This window comes from Eschscholzia californica, unplaced genomic scaffold (genome assembly GCF_041429995.1).
Source record: "Eschscholzia californica isolate CP2 unplaced genomic scaffold, dmEscCali1.0.p SCAF_4, whole genome shotgun sequence".
Classification (NCBI taxonomy): Eukaryota; Viridiplantae; Streptophyta; class Magnoliopsida; order Ranunculales; family Papaveraceae; genus Eschscholzia; species Eschscholzia californica.
In genome coordinates this window covers 24,730,888-24,746,515 of record NW_028238461.1, presented here as the reverse complement: position 1 = coordinate 24,746,515, position 15,628 = coordinate 24,730,888, and the positions used below count along the sequence as shown (strand labels likewise).

General features: G+C 38.6%; 1 protein-coding gene across 1 annotated transcript; it reads right to left on the bottom strand.

Annotated features, from left to right (window-relative positions):
- Window positions 1-5,529: 5,529 nt before the first annotated feature.
- On the bottom strand, window positions 5,530-6,954 carry LOC147543822 (uncharacterized). Its single transcript, XM_086635520.1, has one exon. The coding sequence runs from the start codon at window positions 6,952-6,954 to the stop codon at window positions 5,530-5,532; it is 1,425 nt and encodes a 474-aa protein (XP_086491646.1).
- Between the last annotated feature and the right edge of the window lie 8,674 nt (window positions 6,955-15,628).

Here is a 15,628-nt window from a genome sequence, read left to right as displayed (position 1 = left end):
AAGTTATCATCAATTTAAAAGATCTCTCACACTATGAGATTGATACAAATTAGGATCACAAAAAATGATGCTGGGTGAAGATTTCATACCAAAAAAATATGTTGGATGAAGATTTATGATGGAGACCATCAAGATGGGCCTCACGGCCGAACTAGTTAGAGGGCCTCATGGTCGAGCCCATTAGGGTTAGAGTTTAGGAGTTTCCATGTTTTAGTATTTTCTACTAAGTTTAGGTTTAGAAGTTTCCATGTTTGAGTATCTTTGATATTTAGGAATCCTAATTTGAGTCTATCTAGTAGTTTCTAAGTTCCTATAAAAGGAAGTCAGGTCTGTCCTTGTTATTCAGATCAGAGAATATTATGAATCAAGTTTATTATTAATCAAGTTTATCGTTTATTATTAATCAAGTTTATCGTTTTATCGCTTTTATCGTTATTTCATCAGCTTTATTTCATTAGTTTAGTTCAATAACAATGGTGGATTCCATTACTTTTACGCTTCTGCAACAATCTACATCAATTTGATACCAAAAAACTTATGGAATCTATACATATTAGGGTTCCATACATCTTTTCCTTCCTTTCTCTGCACCCCAAAAAAAGTATGGTTCCATACAAATTAGGGTGTTATATATGGTTGGTTTGGATTTGTCCATTTCTCTTTCTTTATCTTTCTTATGGCAGGATGCTGCATAATAACTTAATAAGATTGGGAATCTATACAAAACGTATGAAATCTATACAAATTAGGGTTTCATAAAGCTATACCAAAAAAAAGTGTCATGAATCATCCATTTGAAAGTGGTTATGGTGATGGAGGTAGATCTGTTATATAGGGTTGTGGAGGAATTGTAATAGATGGTGGTGGAGTAGTTTTTGCTGGTGGTGGAAGTTGGTTTAAATTCATCACATCGATTAGTCAATTGGCGATTGTCGTTCTTGCAGTGATCCAAAAGCTAATCATGGAGATGTTAATCGATTAGTCAATTTGGAGTTTTTGATACCAAAATTTATAAATTAGGGTTTCTGATGTTAGCATCCCAGCAACAAGAAGATAATCACGAAATTTTAAAGGCACTTATGATTTTATTGGTGGATAAATGAAGGGAACATGGTTTTTTTAAAGGCACCCACTATTTTACTACCCAATCAAACACTTAAAAAACTCAATTCATATGAAAATATGGTTTTCTTTCCCGTTAGAAAAAAAATGGTTTTCTTTCCCATCAGAAAAAAAATGGTTTTCACACATATCAAACGGACCCTAAGGGTCTGTTTGATACGTGGGAAAAGAGGATATGAAAATCGATTTTCGTATGAAAATGGATTTTTAACTGTTTGTTTGTTTGAACCAGTGAGTAAGAAAATCCATTTCTTATGGTAAAAAGGTTGGAAAAAGAGTTGATAAATTTTCTTCAAAAACAGGTGGGAAAGTGGTTTTCTTACTCACTCTAAAAAAACACGCTCTCTCTCCTCTCTCGTAACTTTCTCTCCTCAACAGAAATCCTTTATTCTCTCATCACTATTAGTGTTCGTCCTCTTTCTCTCATCCTCTCTCTACTTCCCCAACCTGAAACAAATTGAAAAACTCTTTAATTCTTCACCTGAAACAATAACAACAACATCACTTTGAGTGAGATTTCTGAACTGTTATGAACCCTAGATTTATGAAACTCTTTTAAAACCCTAGATTTATGTAACTCACTCTTTCTTCAAACCTAGACTGGTTAATCTCTCAATAGAATCAAGGGAAATTTTAAAAGGCCCCCCCGTTTTTGTTAAAAGGCCTCCCCGCTAAAAGCGCCCCTCATTATAACCCATTTGGTTATAGGGCCCCCTCTGCAAAAGAGCACCTCCTTCATCTATATTTGACCTAACGGCAAAGTTAACGCCGTTAGGTCAAACTTAACCCAAGACCAAAATAGACCCTAAAACCCTTGACCATCTCCTTCCCTTTCATTCCAGCCCTTTCTCTCTTTCTATCTCCCGCCCTCCCTCTCTCTCTCTCTCGTCCTCTAGGTCTCTCTCGTCCTCTCTCTCAGAGTATTGTATCTCTCGGTCAGTATATCTCTCTCTCTCTCCTTGTATATCTCTCTCTCTCCTTGTATCTCTCTCTCTCCTTGTATCTCTCTCTCTCTATCCCTGTATCTCTTTCAAAATGAAATAAAAAAAAGCCCTAGGTTTTAGTTTTTTTGATTTTTGAAATTAATGACTTAAACATCTCAATTGATTTATTTGCAACAGAAGTCAACAAGTTTCATACCTAATTTTTAGTTCATTGCGTCTGGTTGTGGGAGAAAAGAAAGAGAGATAGAAAACCCCAAAATTTTCCAAGTAAACCATTAAATCTAAACTTTTTATGATTTTATTTCGTTGTTTTTGATTTGATGATGTGTGTTGTTATGATATTCATGATTTTTGTTTAATTTAGTTTTAGTTAGTAATTTTAATGTTTAAAAATCATAATACGGTCGCACCAGACCGTAGGGTTTCAATTATTTATTACTGTGCATATTTTCGGTCTCACCAGACCGGTTTTTTGACATCATACGGCTCGTGGCCACCTTAAATATGCATAGTAGCTACTGTGCAAAATTACGGTGGGCACGAGCCGTAGGATGGCAAAAAAACGGTTCGTGCCAACCGTAAATATGCACAGTAGCTACTGTGTATATTTACGGTGGCCACGAGCCGAATTTGTGACATTTTACGGTTCGAGCCCACCGTAAATATGCACAGTAGCTACTGTGCATATTTACGGTGGGCTCGAACCGTTTTTTTGCCAGTTCACGGCTCGTGCCCACCGTAATTTCGCCAGTAGGTCAAATCTTGGTGACTTTATTTATGCTTTCTAATGCCATTTTTTCCAAGTTGTTTGACTTTATTTATATATCCTATTTTACCTTTAGTCATGTCTGAACGTTCGCACAAACTGTAAGTGCGAGAAAGAGGAAGGAGGATGCTAGGAAGCAGATTGTCGACGGTTCGACGAGTGAAGCAGGTGCGGATCCTTTTCCAGGAGGGCCGACGGACCGAAGCGTTCTCAAGAACTAGGAGAACCATATTGCATACCAGATTTGGAATGGCAAGGTACATGTATGTTTTTTTATTTTTCGCACTTATCAATGTTTAATATAATGATATATTGTTAACTTTCAATAAACGTAACTTTTATGTTTGTTTACGTAGGATCGTTCTGTTTTGAAACTACATAATCACGCAAGTGGTGTGCTAGTGGGGGCCCTTGAAAGTAAAAGTATACGAGATTCAAAGAAGGAACATGTTTGGGACCTAGAACTCGAGTGTAAAGTAGTTCGTGAGAAGGTGCAAGCATCAGGACTTCTGCAAATCGCAAAGTACTCTTACCAGAAACTTGTCAGGGTTCTTATCACGGCTTTCACGGAGAGGTGGCATGAAGATACTAACACCTTTCACATGCCATTTGGAGAAATGACGATCACACTAGATGATGTGCATCGTATTACAGGACTTCAGATTACAGGTCACTCGGTTCCTCTTGATAATGATCATGTAAATGAATGCGCACTTCTGGTGAAAGGTTTAGGGGTGACACCTGAGGCTGCAGAAGCAGAATTGAAGGTGACTAAGTGCAAGAGTGTCTGAATGTTGTGGTTGAAGGAAATCTGTTCGGGTAGCTTAGACAAAGATGACACACGGAAGAAAGACTTTTGCGTCTGAGGGTACCTTCTCCATCTTATGGGCTCGACTCTTTTCTGTGACAAGAGTGGTTCGAAGGTGCCTGTTTGCTACCTTACATATTTGATGGACTTGACGAAGGCCCCTAAATATTCGTGGGGCACGGCTGTGCTTTCTTACCTTTATAGGCAGCTCGGTCATGCTTCCACTAAGGGTGGACAAATGGCGGGTTATCTGCCCCTCCTCCAGGTATTTCTCACATTATTATAAGTTGATTAATTTAGGAGTCTATCTTCTTGGTAGTAATAATTGTTTTCTTGTTTAGGCATGGATTGACGAGCACTTTAAACTTGGTCTGTCGGATTTGAAAAAGGAATTCGACATTAGCCCGGATTTGCCTCTGATGGGTAGATGGACGGAGCATGATGCACATGGAAATCTAGATGACAGACTGGTTAACCTCCGAGAGATGATCGACGATTTGGAGGAGCGAGAGGTAAAATTCTATATACTATGGTATTTTGCATGTTAATTTGACATTGAATGAGCATCTAGTATAATAATTGTGTTATTTAGGTTATTTGGGACCCATATAGACTCATGGGCATTGGTGAGTCATCTCCCCACTATACGTCTTCTACAGCGGTTGTATCGTATTTGATGATATTGCCGAGCCGTATCAACCCGAAAGGGTGTTGAGGCAATTTGGTGTGGTTCAACATATTCTGTCTGCGCCCATGAGAGCAACAAAGAAGAGAAGGAGTGAAGCAAAGGATTATGGAGAACATACATGATATTGGGATAACTGGAAACATCATATCCTCAACGAGAAAGACAGGTCGCAACGGGTTAGTTCGGCTTGGGAGGTCGATGATACATATGCTGAGTGGTTTAGTCGAATTTCACACCCGAAGGTCCAAAACCCAATCCATTGGAAGACGAACCAAGCACAAAGCTCACTCGGTTCGATTGCTCACTACGTAAGTACACATAAAGCATGTAATCTACTTTATTTAGTATTGATGGAAATACATGTTAACAGACTTGATTTTTTTTTTTCAGAGAGAGGGTATTCGGCATGCCCTTGCTGCACTAGATTTGTTTGAGGTGGATGCAGGAAAGGAGATTCTTCAGCAAGTATTGAGGGAGGAGCAACTTCCAGAGGCACCCCAGAGGGTTCAGGAAGAAAATACAAGGAAGAGGACAAAAACAAAGGCCGTGGGCAGGAGGAAGACCTAGAACGGCTTTAGATACTTTTGTATTTTGAGACCATGTCGGAAACTTTTGAATGATGTCGGATACTTTTATATTTTGAACGGCTTTAGATACTTTATCTTTTGATATGTTAAAACGGTTGTTTTTTTATATGGTTGAAATGTTATATTTTGATATGTGCCAAAAGAGAGAGAGAGAGATACAAAACTCCGATAGCACCAAGAACTCCGATAGAAAAGAGAGAGAGATACAAAAGAGAGAGAGAGATACAAAACTCCGATAGCACCAAAAACTCTGATAGAAAAGAGAGAGAGATACAAAACTCCGATAGCACCAAGAACGGTGCGAAAACACCGATAAATTGCACAGTACTTACTGTGCAATTATTCGGTGGGCTCGAGCCGTTTTTAGCACCATAAACGGCTCGAGCCCACCGAATAATTGCACAGTAGTACTGTGCAAATATTCGGTGGGCCCGAGCCGTTTTTAGCACCAAAAACGGTGCGGGCCCACCGAATATATGCACAGTACTTCCTATTTAAAAATATAAAACTTTACCTTGATCGAAAAACTTTACGTTTAAAAAATAGCTTTACGTTTTAAAAAAAACAACTTCAACTAACAGTTACTACTAAAAAAAAGAACTTCAACTAAGTTTTCATTCCATATCTATTGTTATTGCATTCGATGATGTGTCCCCTTCCTTCTTTATACTTGATGGAGTTTCTTCCAATTGCGGATTGAAATTATCGCCACTATCAATTTTATGTTCGCAAATAGTCAACCACCTTCTTGCATCTGAAGTAGCGTATCGAGACCATTGCCTAGCAATCGGAGGAAGTATAGTTTCGTTTTGTAGCTTAACATTAAGGAAATGACAGTTGTTTACATAACCAATGCATACCATTGTATGTGGTTGAGACAAACCTTCGGAAGATGGTGGTGGTGGACCGGTGATTAAAGGTAAAAATGTCGTTGAATCATATTTCGCCAAATGAATCAACATTATATTAAAATGAGTGGCAATTAAATAACTTGTCTCTCCGTGTGTATACCAAAACTCATCTTCAGCTGGTATATCAAAATTGTTGGTTGAAACCAACAATCGGTCATAAAAAGACCCAAACATGGCTTTGTATAACTCTGGACGTGTTTCGAGTTCATTAAGAGCACCTTTTCGGATCTCAATCCAACCTACCTCCGACGGATACCCGAGACCAAGAGCGACGGCTCTAAAACCACAATGGCCGTCTCCTGGAACGTTTGTAATAGTACTGATAAACGGATAAATCACCTCAGGCATTAGACGTAAAAATGAATCACCACTACCGCAAGATCTCCTATTGGCTTTCCGTGCACTTTTAACCGATGGAACCGATGTTTCCGGAATACATTGTGCATACTCCCAACGAGAAGGATCTCTCTTAGTAGATATGGCTGCTTCCTTCTCTTTTCTGTTCCTTGGTTTCTTCGGGGATCCTCGGGTTTTCAATTTTGCCAAAAGTTCTGTCATGGATGTCATTGAAGAACAAACAATACTCCTCAACATTTCTAATATGGCTTTTCTCTCAGGACCGGTCAACATATCCCACATGGAGTACAACAATCCTAATTCGTAAGAACTCTGAAGTTCGTTATATACCTCAGGAGTAGGAATAATTGAGAGTTTAGTCCATTGTGGATCAATGAGTGACAAAGATATCACCTCACCGCGTCTCATAATGATTTCCATCTCGTGAGCACAAGGGAGACCATACACAGACCACGTTGTGACGAAATCTTCAACAGCGCGATTATAATCCGCCTCGGTTTCCGCAAACATGATTAGTCGAAACATTGACATGAACTTTCGGAATGGTTTGTTTTTCAAGTGTGGTTTAACCTTTCCAACCACACACTTATCTATACGGAAAGTACATAATAAACGATCTGCATGTGGGAAGACTTCACCTATTGCATTGATTAATGCTTGTTCCCGATCAGTCAAAAATACCTTCGGCATAGAGTTAGGAGGAAATAATGTCCTCAAACGATTCAAAGCCCAAGTGTATAGATGTTCTGCCTCTCCATCCATAAAAACCATGGCCGCGGTGAATGATTTCATAGTCGAAGTCATCCCAACAATCTCAAGCAATGGTTTCCCGTATCGGTTTGTTTTGTATGTACAATCAAGCATTAACACCGTGTGGAAGCACTTCAGCAATTGGATAGATTTTGGGTGTGTCCAAATAAGTTAGTAATCTCCCCTGTTTCATTCTTCATTGAATGCCAATAAACATAATTGTGTTGCACTAACAACTTCATCAATTGTTGCATAGGAGTTCTACCTTCTTGTTGACTATGCCGGATTCGTATCCTTTCGTTGTATATGGTACGCATTGTCGAGGTATTATCGTTGAATTTTTTCTTTATTTGAGAAAGAATTTGTCGTGGTTTTGTACCACATACCACATTGATATAGTTCTTCAACAAAAGCTTTTTCTTCATTATTCAATCTATTGGCATGTGTATGCCCAATTAAGGTCACTGCAAGTTGATGATTATGGATCCCACACACAACTTCCACCTTCCACTTGTATCCGTCTATCGGTATTCCTTTTAACTTGAAGGGGCAATTGCATTTCTTAGTATTCGTTTTTCTCTTTTTGGTGGACGGTTCTTTTGTTTTAGGAATTATTTCTGCCTTAAGATGAGAACGATACTCTCCACTTCTTTCACATCGTAAATCCATCTTCGGTTTTTTACCACCTTTTCGCGCAATAGACTTACCAATCATAACAACCATCTTGTTTTTTATACCAATTTCTTTTGCCCATTTAACTAACTCGTCTCTCGTTTCAAACACTTGTTCAGTTTGAAAATACTCACTAACATCAATGCTGACAAAACCTTCATATGGTCTATTTTCTTCTTGATTTTCTTCTTTCTTATCAGGAACTTCAAGGTTGGGTTCTTCTTCTCCACATTCACGATTTCCAATTTTAAGACATCCAAATTCCGATGATGCTTCGTTTTCTTCGGCTGCATCATGCCACCTTTCTTGTGTATTAGGACCTCCAAAATCCCAAGTGTCTGTAGTAATTTGAGATGAAAGTTGAGAAGAAGCCACAACAGCAAAGCCCTATAGGGGAAAAAAGAATTTTAGTCAAAACGGCCCGAGACCACCGTTTTATGTAATATTTTCGGCCTGAGGCCGCCGAAAAAATGCACAGTAGCTACTGTGAAAAAAATCGGTGGGCACTTGGGCCATTGGTCCAAAAAGGGGACCAAAATGAAAATCCCACCCAAAGTTGCCTAAAAATGAAAGGGAGGTCCAATGTGTCAGTTTGAGGGTCAAAATTACGTAAAGGGCCCTTAGAAAATAAAGTATTTACTGTTCATGCCATCAAAAATTACAAAATTGCCATTGAAAATTACAAAATTGCCATCGAAATTTTTCGGGAAACGATTTTTTTTTTTGAAAAATAATCTGACAACCCGTCCATCAGAATGTGTACTGTTTAGAAATTTACGGAACTGCCACCGAAAAATTCTCAGGAAACGAAAATTTTTTTCGGGAAATTATTTTATTTACTAGAAATTTTTTTCTGTACTAGACATTTTTGCTGGGTGGGAATTTGAAATTTCGTAAAAAAAATTAAAAATTTGGGCGGGAATTTGAAATTTCGTTTGAAAATTTCAAAACTTCGAAAAAAAGATTTTGTGACCGGGAAATTATTTTATTTACTGGAAATTTTTTTTCTGTACTAGACACTTTTGCTGGGCGGGAATTTGAAATTTCGTTTGAAAATTTTTTAAAATTTGAAATTTCAAAAAATTTTCAAAATTTCGAAAAAAAAATTTCATTTGAAAATTGGAATTTTTTGTGTACGGGAAATTATTTTATTTACCGAGAAGAGATGTTTGTTGGGCGGGAATTTGAAATTTCGTTTGAAAATTTCAAAATTTTGAAACTTTGAATTTTTCTTGTACTGGTAAATTATTTTATTTACCAGACATTTTTTTTTTCAGGGAAACGTCAGCATGTCGTCCAAGGGCAAGAGGGGAATAAAGAAAAAAAAAACTAACATTTGGACCTGCAACTAATTTTTGGGCAAGAGTGGATTTTTTTTGGGTTTACCCCCTGATTTTGGACTGTTGACTCAAAAATCCCCGAACCGAATTATTGCCATTTTTCGGCTCGAGCCCACCGAGTTTTTGCACAGTAGCTACTGTGCATAGTTTCGGCGGCCTCGAGCCGTAAAATGGCAGAAATTCAGTTGTATGATAGACCCAAAATTAGGTCTATTCCCGCAAGTATACGGGGTCAAGTTATAGTATTTCTAATAAGTCCGGTATCGTCCCAAGAGACAAGCTATTTTATCTAATCTCGAATTAAACCCCCCCCTTTCAAACTTTTGATTTGATTTTGAAACTACTTAAAGAGAGAAAACAATACTAATACTAATAAGGATGAAATCAAGGAAGAAGAAGAATCTAGGGTTTTCGATTTCACCACATAAATGGACTACTTAAAACATGCATTAATTAACAAATCCTTTTTCTCATGTATAACTCAAAATCTAACATAATAAACTATTTAGATTTCGGAATATATTCTTTAATAACACAATTCAAAATCAAGAATGTATGATTGGCTATCATATAAAACTAATTTCCTACACTATCATTCAAGATCTAAAAGGCATATCTCATCTAATAAATCAATAAAAGCATGAAATATCTAATTATAATACATGAATGATAACAAGGTTATAGAATCAACATGAAATGACAATCAATAGGCATTGAAGCTCAAAAATAAGGATTAATTGATTTATAACATATCTCAAAATAAGCCCAAATATGGGTTTCCTCTACACCCTAGATACAAAATTTAGCTACTCATGGAATCTAAAATAATATTCATTGAATTCATAAAATAAATGGAATTACAAAAGATTAATGGAAAGAAATCACCAAGAATGTTCCCAATCCATATTCCCATGTATCTCCATTTTGATGTCCAATTTAAGCTCCAAGTATCTCAAGAATATTGCTCAAAACTCCAAATAATAGCTTATTGGAAGATAAAAGAAGAGAAATTTAGAAGAGAGATAGAAGAAGAAGAGATTTTAGAGAAGAGGGTATGGAGAAATTAGAAGGTTAGAAGAAGAAATTAGAAGGAGAAAGTAGATCTAGAGAAAAGATGAAGGTGGTAGAGAAAAGAATGGTGGCTAGGGTTTTTGGTTGAGAAGAGGTAGAGAGAAAAGGAGGCTAAAGAAGAGAGAGAGGCTAAGGGGGGAGGCTTTGGTTGGTTCTCAAAAAGGGTTTATATAGAGTTAGGGTTTAATTGGGGTTAAATGGTAGAAAGGAATAAAGTGAAGGGTTATATTTGGAAAATGGGTTAAAGATATAAAACCCTAAACACACAAGTGTAGTGGCCGCTAGGGTTTGGGTAAGGAATAAGAGGGAGCGCCATGTGTCGCAAGGAGAGAAGGGAGTCTGATTCCTAAAAGAGAAATGGGAGGTGACACTTGTCGGTTCCAGGTACCTGCTAGGGTTTCTCACAAAAAAACACGCGGATTTGGTGCTTCGCGGTCGGATGAAGAAGTGATCGGCAGCAACAGGATCCGTCGGATGAAGAGAACGCGGGATCTGGACGTCGGGGAAGCAGACACGAGGCCCGGAGCGCGGTGCTTAAATTGCTTCGGGTGCATGGGATGATAACTAAAACACGGGATGAACAGGAGCCGTCGATCTTGATGACGCGGGAACTTGCGGCTGAGATTAAAAGGTGGGTACGGGGCTACGGAAGCACAATGCAACGCGCTACACCGAATCAGACTTATAAGGGCCACTTCGTTGTCCAGCGAAAACACGGGAATCGCGTATACCAGCCTACATACATCGACACGTGTCCTTGAGCGTACCGCGGGCCAGAAACTTGCCCGAATGTGTCCCACCTAGTCAACAGACTTTGACCCATCTTTGACTTTGCATATTTCTCTCATCCGGACTCCGATTTGACTTCCGTTTTCTCCTACGGACTCGTCTCGACCTCTACTTTTCAACCATGCACTGACTTTGGCCAAATTACCAGAATGTCCTTGACTCCAAATGACCAAAATACCCTTCATGCACCTTTTCCTCGTTTTTAACCGTTTTTCACACCTAACTCTCCAAAAGACACCTAATCAAGAAAACCAACCATTTTATTACAATAAAGACTCGAAACAGACTAACTCGGCTAATTTAAACGACTCTGATGGGACATTTTCATGACCCATCAAACATCCCCAAACTTAGATTTTGCTAGTCCTCGAGCAAAACAAAATAAAAGAAAAACCCAACTCACTGTCGGAGGAATCCCGGTTGCATTTAGCATATGCAACAAGCCGTTAAACCCCTAGGTTGCCCTAGTGGACGAGTTTTGTCTCGTGAGGGTTTCCAGAGAATATACCCACAAAATTCAAAAACATTTCAAAAATACAATAGGGTCCAAAAGCACTCAAAGTCAACTAAGACGGACCAAAAATGTTTATCTCCTAGAAAATTTTAGCAAGCTAATAGGAATCAGTCAGAGTTAACAACACTATACAGACGCTAAAGATCTCTTCACTAATAATCTAGACTCAAAGTGTACGTGACTAGCCACAAAGAGAATCACTTCAGTTCCAAGCAGACAGACCCTTGATCCCTATCTTAATACATTTCGCCTCGACTTTGGCCTCACAGACATACGCTCTAAAAGATGAAATCACTCAGAAATGGTTCGCTCGTATGTGTGAGTGTGATCACGACTATAGACTCAACACATAAAAAGGGGTGAGGACAATATTTTAGAACGAATGATCTACGAAAAGGAATATAACCACTAAATGGAATGGGGAAGCTCACTTACCCTTCTCACCTACTCTACCCTCTAATAATGCTTCCTAAAGGTCAACGGATACAAGTGATGAGATGGATGGTGATGAGATCCCGAGAATGTCGACGCCTTCAATGCTAGAGAACTTCAAGCAACTTCCATACTTAGCTTTTTGCTTCGAACACTTATTTTACATAACAAACTAAAGTTCACATGAACTTTTACACACACTTTCTGTTTTTCAAGGATTTTTTTTTTTTTTTTTTTTTTTTTTTTTTTTTTGAATCTAAAATAAACAATACAAACAATGCAATACCAACACTAGTATTCTCAACAATCAACTTTTCTATTTTTCGCACTTTGCTTTCACATTCTTCTTTCTTTACTTTTCATGCCTTCATTCTCGGGAGTCATATGATGAATGGATGGTGGAGTATCCGTCTTCCTAAAGTTGACACTATCATCGGGTTTCATGGACTACAAGAGTAAGGTTTATTCGCTATCCTGATGTCACTCCTAGTGGCTATGGAAGTTGAGCACACGAGATCAAATGAGCTCTTTTTATAAAGTTGCGAGGTTGAGTAGCTCTTCACTCTACTCGGAATCAGCGCAGAAGAGTACACTCAAAGGTAATAGAAAGGCTCAGAAATCTCACAAGGGTTAAGTCTCCACTAATGATTAATCTAGTTCTCTCAGAACCGTCTACCCTTCACTTCCATAATACTCACATGGCTAGCACACAAACGACCTCAAGACTCGAAATTCATGAAAAAACCTTTAACAACCGGATAGTACGATCAACTCGACTCTATAACTATTAACAAGCCAAAAACAACCATTAGACTCACATTTTTCGGTCCAAAATTGAAAAAATTTTGAACCCTCTCGAATTTTTGAAATGAAGGACTTAGCAAAAAGTTCTTCCCTATCCCCAAACTTAAACCGAACATTGTCCTCAATGTTCTGAAGACCATGCCAAAATAAAAAGATGAGAGGGAAGATATTACCAGACTCCACTGTCCTATATCAGAAGCATGGGTTGCCTCCCAAGAAGCGCTAAGTTTAAAGTCTTCAGCCAGACTAAGCTGATCATCGGGAATCACTTCTGATATACTGGATTTTCAATAAAAACATCCACGGTTTCGGGCGATATTTCTAAAAATGGTTTTAAACGTTGACCATTGACTTTAAAACAAACACCATTTTTATCCTCAATATCAACCGCACCGTGAGGATACACAAATTTGACAACAAAAGGCCCCGACCATCTAGAACGAAGTTTTCCAGGAAATAAATGCAAACGAGTGTTGTATAAAAGAACTTTTTGACCTGGTGAAAATGATTTTCTCAAAATGTTTTTATCATGAAACACCTTCATTTTATCCTTATACACTCTAGAACTCTCATATGCATCATTCCTCAATTCTTCTAACTCACTAAGTTGGAGTTTTCTCTCTCTACCTGCGTTGTCAAGCGAAAAGTTCATTTGCTTGATAGCCCAATATGCTCTATGCTCTAACTCTACAGGGAGGTGGCAAGCCTTGCCATACACCAATCTATATGGAGACATTCCAATGGGAGTCTTAAACGCTGTACGATAAGCCCATAACGCATCAGTTAGTCGTAATGACCAATCCTTTCTATTTGGATTGACTGTTTTCTCAAGAATGCGTTTAATTTCCCTATTGGAAACCTCAACTTGACCGCTTGTCTGTGGATGATACGGGGTGGACACTCGATGAGTAATACCATACTTTTTCATTAGAATCTCAAACTGCCTATTACAAAAGTGTGTTCCCCCATCACTAATAATCGCACGCGGAGTACCAAAACGAGAAAGGATGTTTTCTTTTAGAAACTGGATCACAACTTTGTGATCATTCGTTTTGCAAGCAACCGCCTCTATCCACTTAGACACATAATCGACCGCGACTAGAATATATAGATTGCCGAAGGAGTTCGGAAACGGACCCATGAAATCGATGCCCCATACATCGAAGACCTCAATGACAAGAATAGGATTTAGGGGCATCATATTTCTACGTGAAATACTCCCCAACTTCTGACATCGCTCACAAGCTACACAATATACATGGGTATCCTTGAATAAAGACGGCCAGTAGAAACCACATTGTAAAATTTTGGCGGCCGTCTTCTTGCTACTAAAGTGACCTCCACATGCATGGTCATGACAAAAGGAGATGATATTGGTTTGTTCACTATCAGGGACACATCTCCTAATAATCTGATCGGGACAATACTTAAACAAGTATGGATCGTCCCAGAAGAACCGCTTTACCTCGGACAAGAATTTATCACGATCTTGCTTAGTCCAATGTTTGGGCATTTGTCCTATAACAAGATAGTTCACTATGTCTGCGAACCAAGGTAATTGGGAGACTACAAGAAGTTGTTCATCAGGAAAACTTTCCCTAATAGGTAACTCATCATTTACGGACTCCACAACAAGCCTAGATAAGTGGTCTGCTACAACATTTTCGGAACCTTTCTTATCCCGTATCTCTATGTCAAACTCTTGTAGCAAAAGTATCCATCTAATCAACCTAGGTTTGGCCTCTTTTTTAGAGAGGAGGTACTTTAATGCGGCATGATCAGAAAATACTATGACCTTAGAACCTACTAGGTATGATCGAAACTTCTCTAAGGCATAAACAACAGCTAACAACTCTTTTTCAGTGGTCGAATAGTTGAGTTGTGCATCATTCAACGTCTTACTAGCATAATAGATTACGTGAAGTAATTTGTTTTCACGTTGACCTAAAACGACTCCTATTGCATAATCAGATGCATCGCACATGATCTCAAAAGGAGCTTTCCAGTTAGGCGGTTGAACAATAGGAGCAGTAGTAAGCAAAAGTTTGAGTTTATCAAAGGCCTCTAGACAAGCATTATCAAAGACAAACTTGTTCTCTTTTGCCAAAAGATTACAAAGAGGTCTTGATATCTTACTAAAGTCTTTGATAAATCGACGATAAAAGCCAGCATGCCCTAAGAAAGATCGGATGTCTTTAACTGTTTTTGGTACAGGAAGACTTTTTATCAACTCTACTTTGGCTTTATATACTTCTATACCCTTAGCTGAAATGACATGCCCTAGGACAATTCCTGAACGAACCATGAAATGACACTTCTCCCAATTAAGCACTAAATTTTTCTCTTTACATCTAACCAACACGAGTGTGAGGTGATGTAGACATTCATCAAATGATGACCCGAAGACTGAAAAATCATCCATGAAAACTTCGAGAAACCTTTCTACCATATCAGAAAATATGCTCATCATACAACGTTGAAAAGTAGCGGGTGCATTACACAACCCAAACGGCATACGACGATAAGCATAAGTTCCAAATGGGCAAGTGAAGGTTGTTTTCTCTTGATCTTCAGGAGCAATGGCAATTTGATTATACCCGGAATAGCCATCTAAGAAACAATAGTAACTATGTCCTGCTAGTCTCTCGAGCATCTGATCAATGAATGGAAGAGGAAAATGATCTTTCCTCGTGACCGTGTTCAACTTCCTGTAGTCTACACAAACACGCCATGCAGTGGTCATCCTGGTGGGTATTAACTCATTGCACTCATTTCTAACTACAGTAATGCCTGACTTCTTGGGAACAGTTTGAACAGGACTGACCCAAGTGCTATCTGAAATAGGGTAAATAATACCCGCATCTAGTAATTTCAGGACTTCAGATCTCACAACTTCCTTCATATGAGGGTTAAGTCGACGTTGCATCTCTCTCGATGGTTTAGCATCTTCTTCTAAGTAAATGTGGTGCATGCAAACTAACGGACTTATACCCTTGAGATCGGCTATAGACCATCCTAGTGCCTCTTTGTGTTCTCTTAGGACATCTAACAATCGACCCTCTTGTTCTTTCTC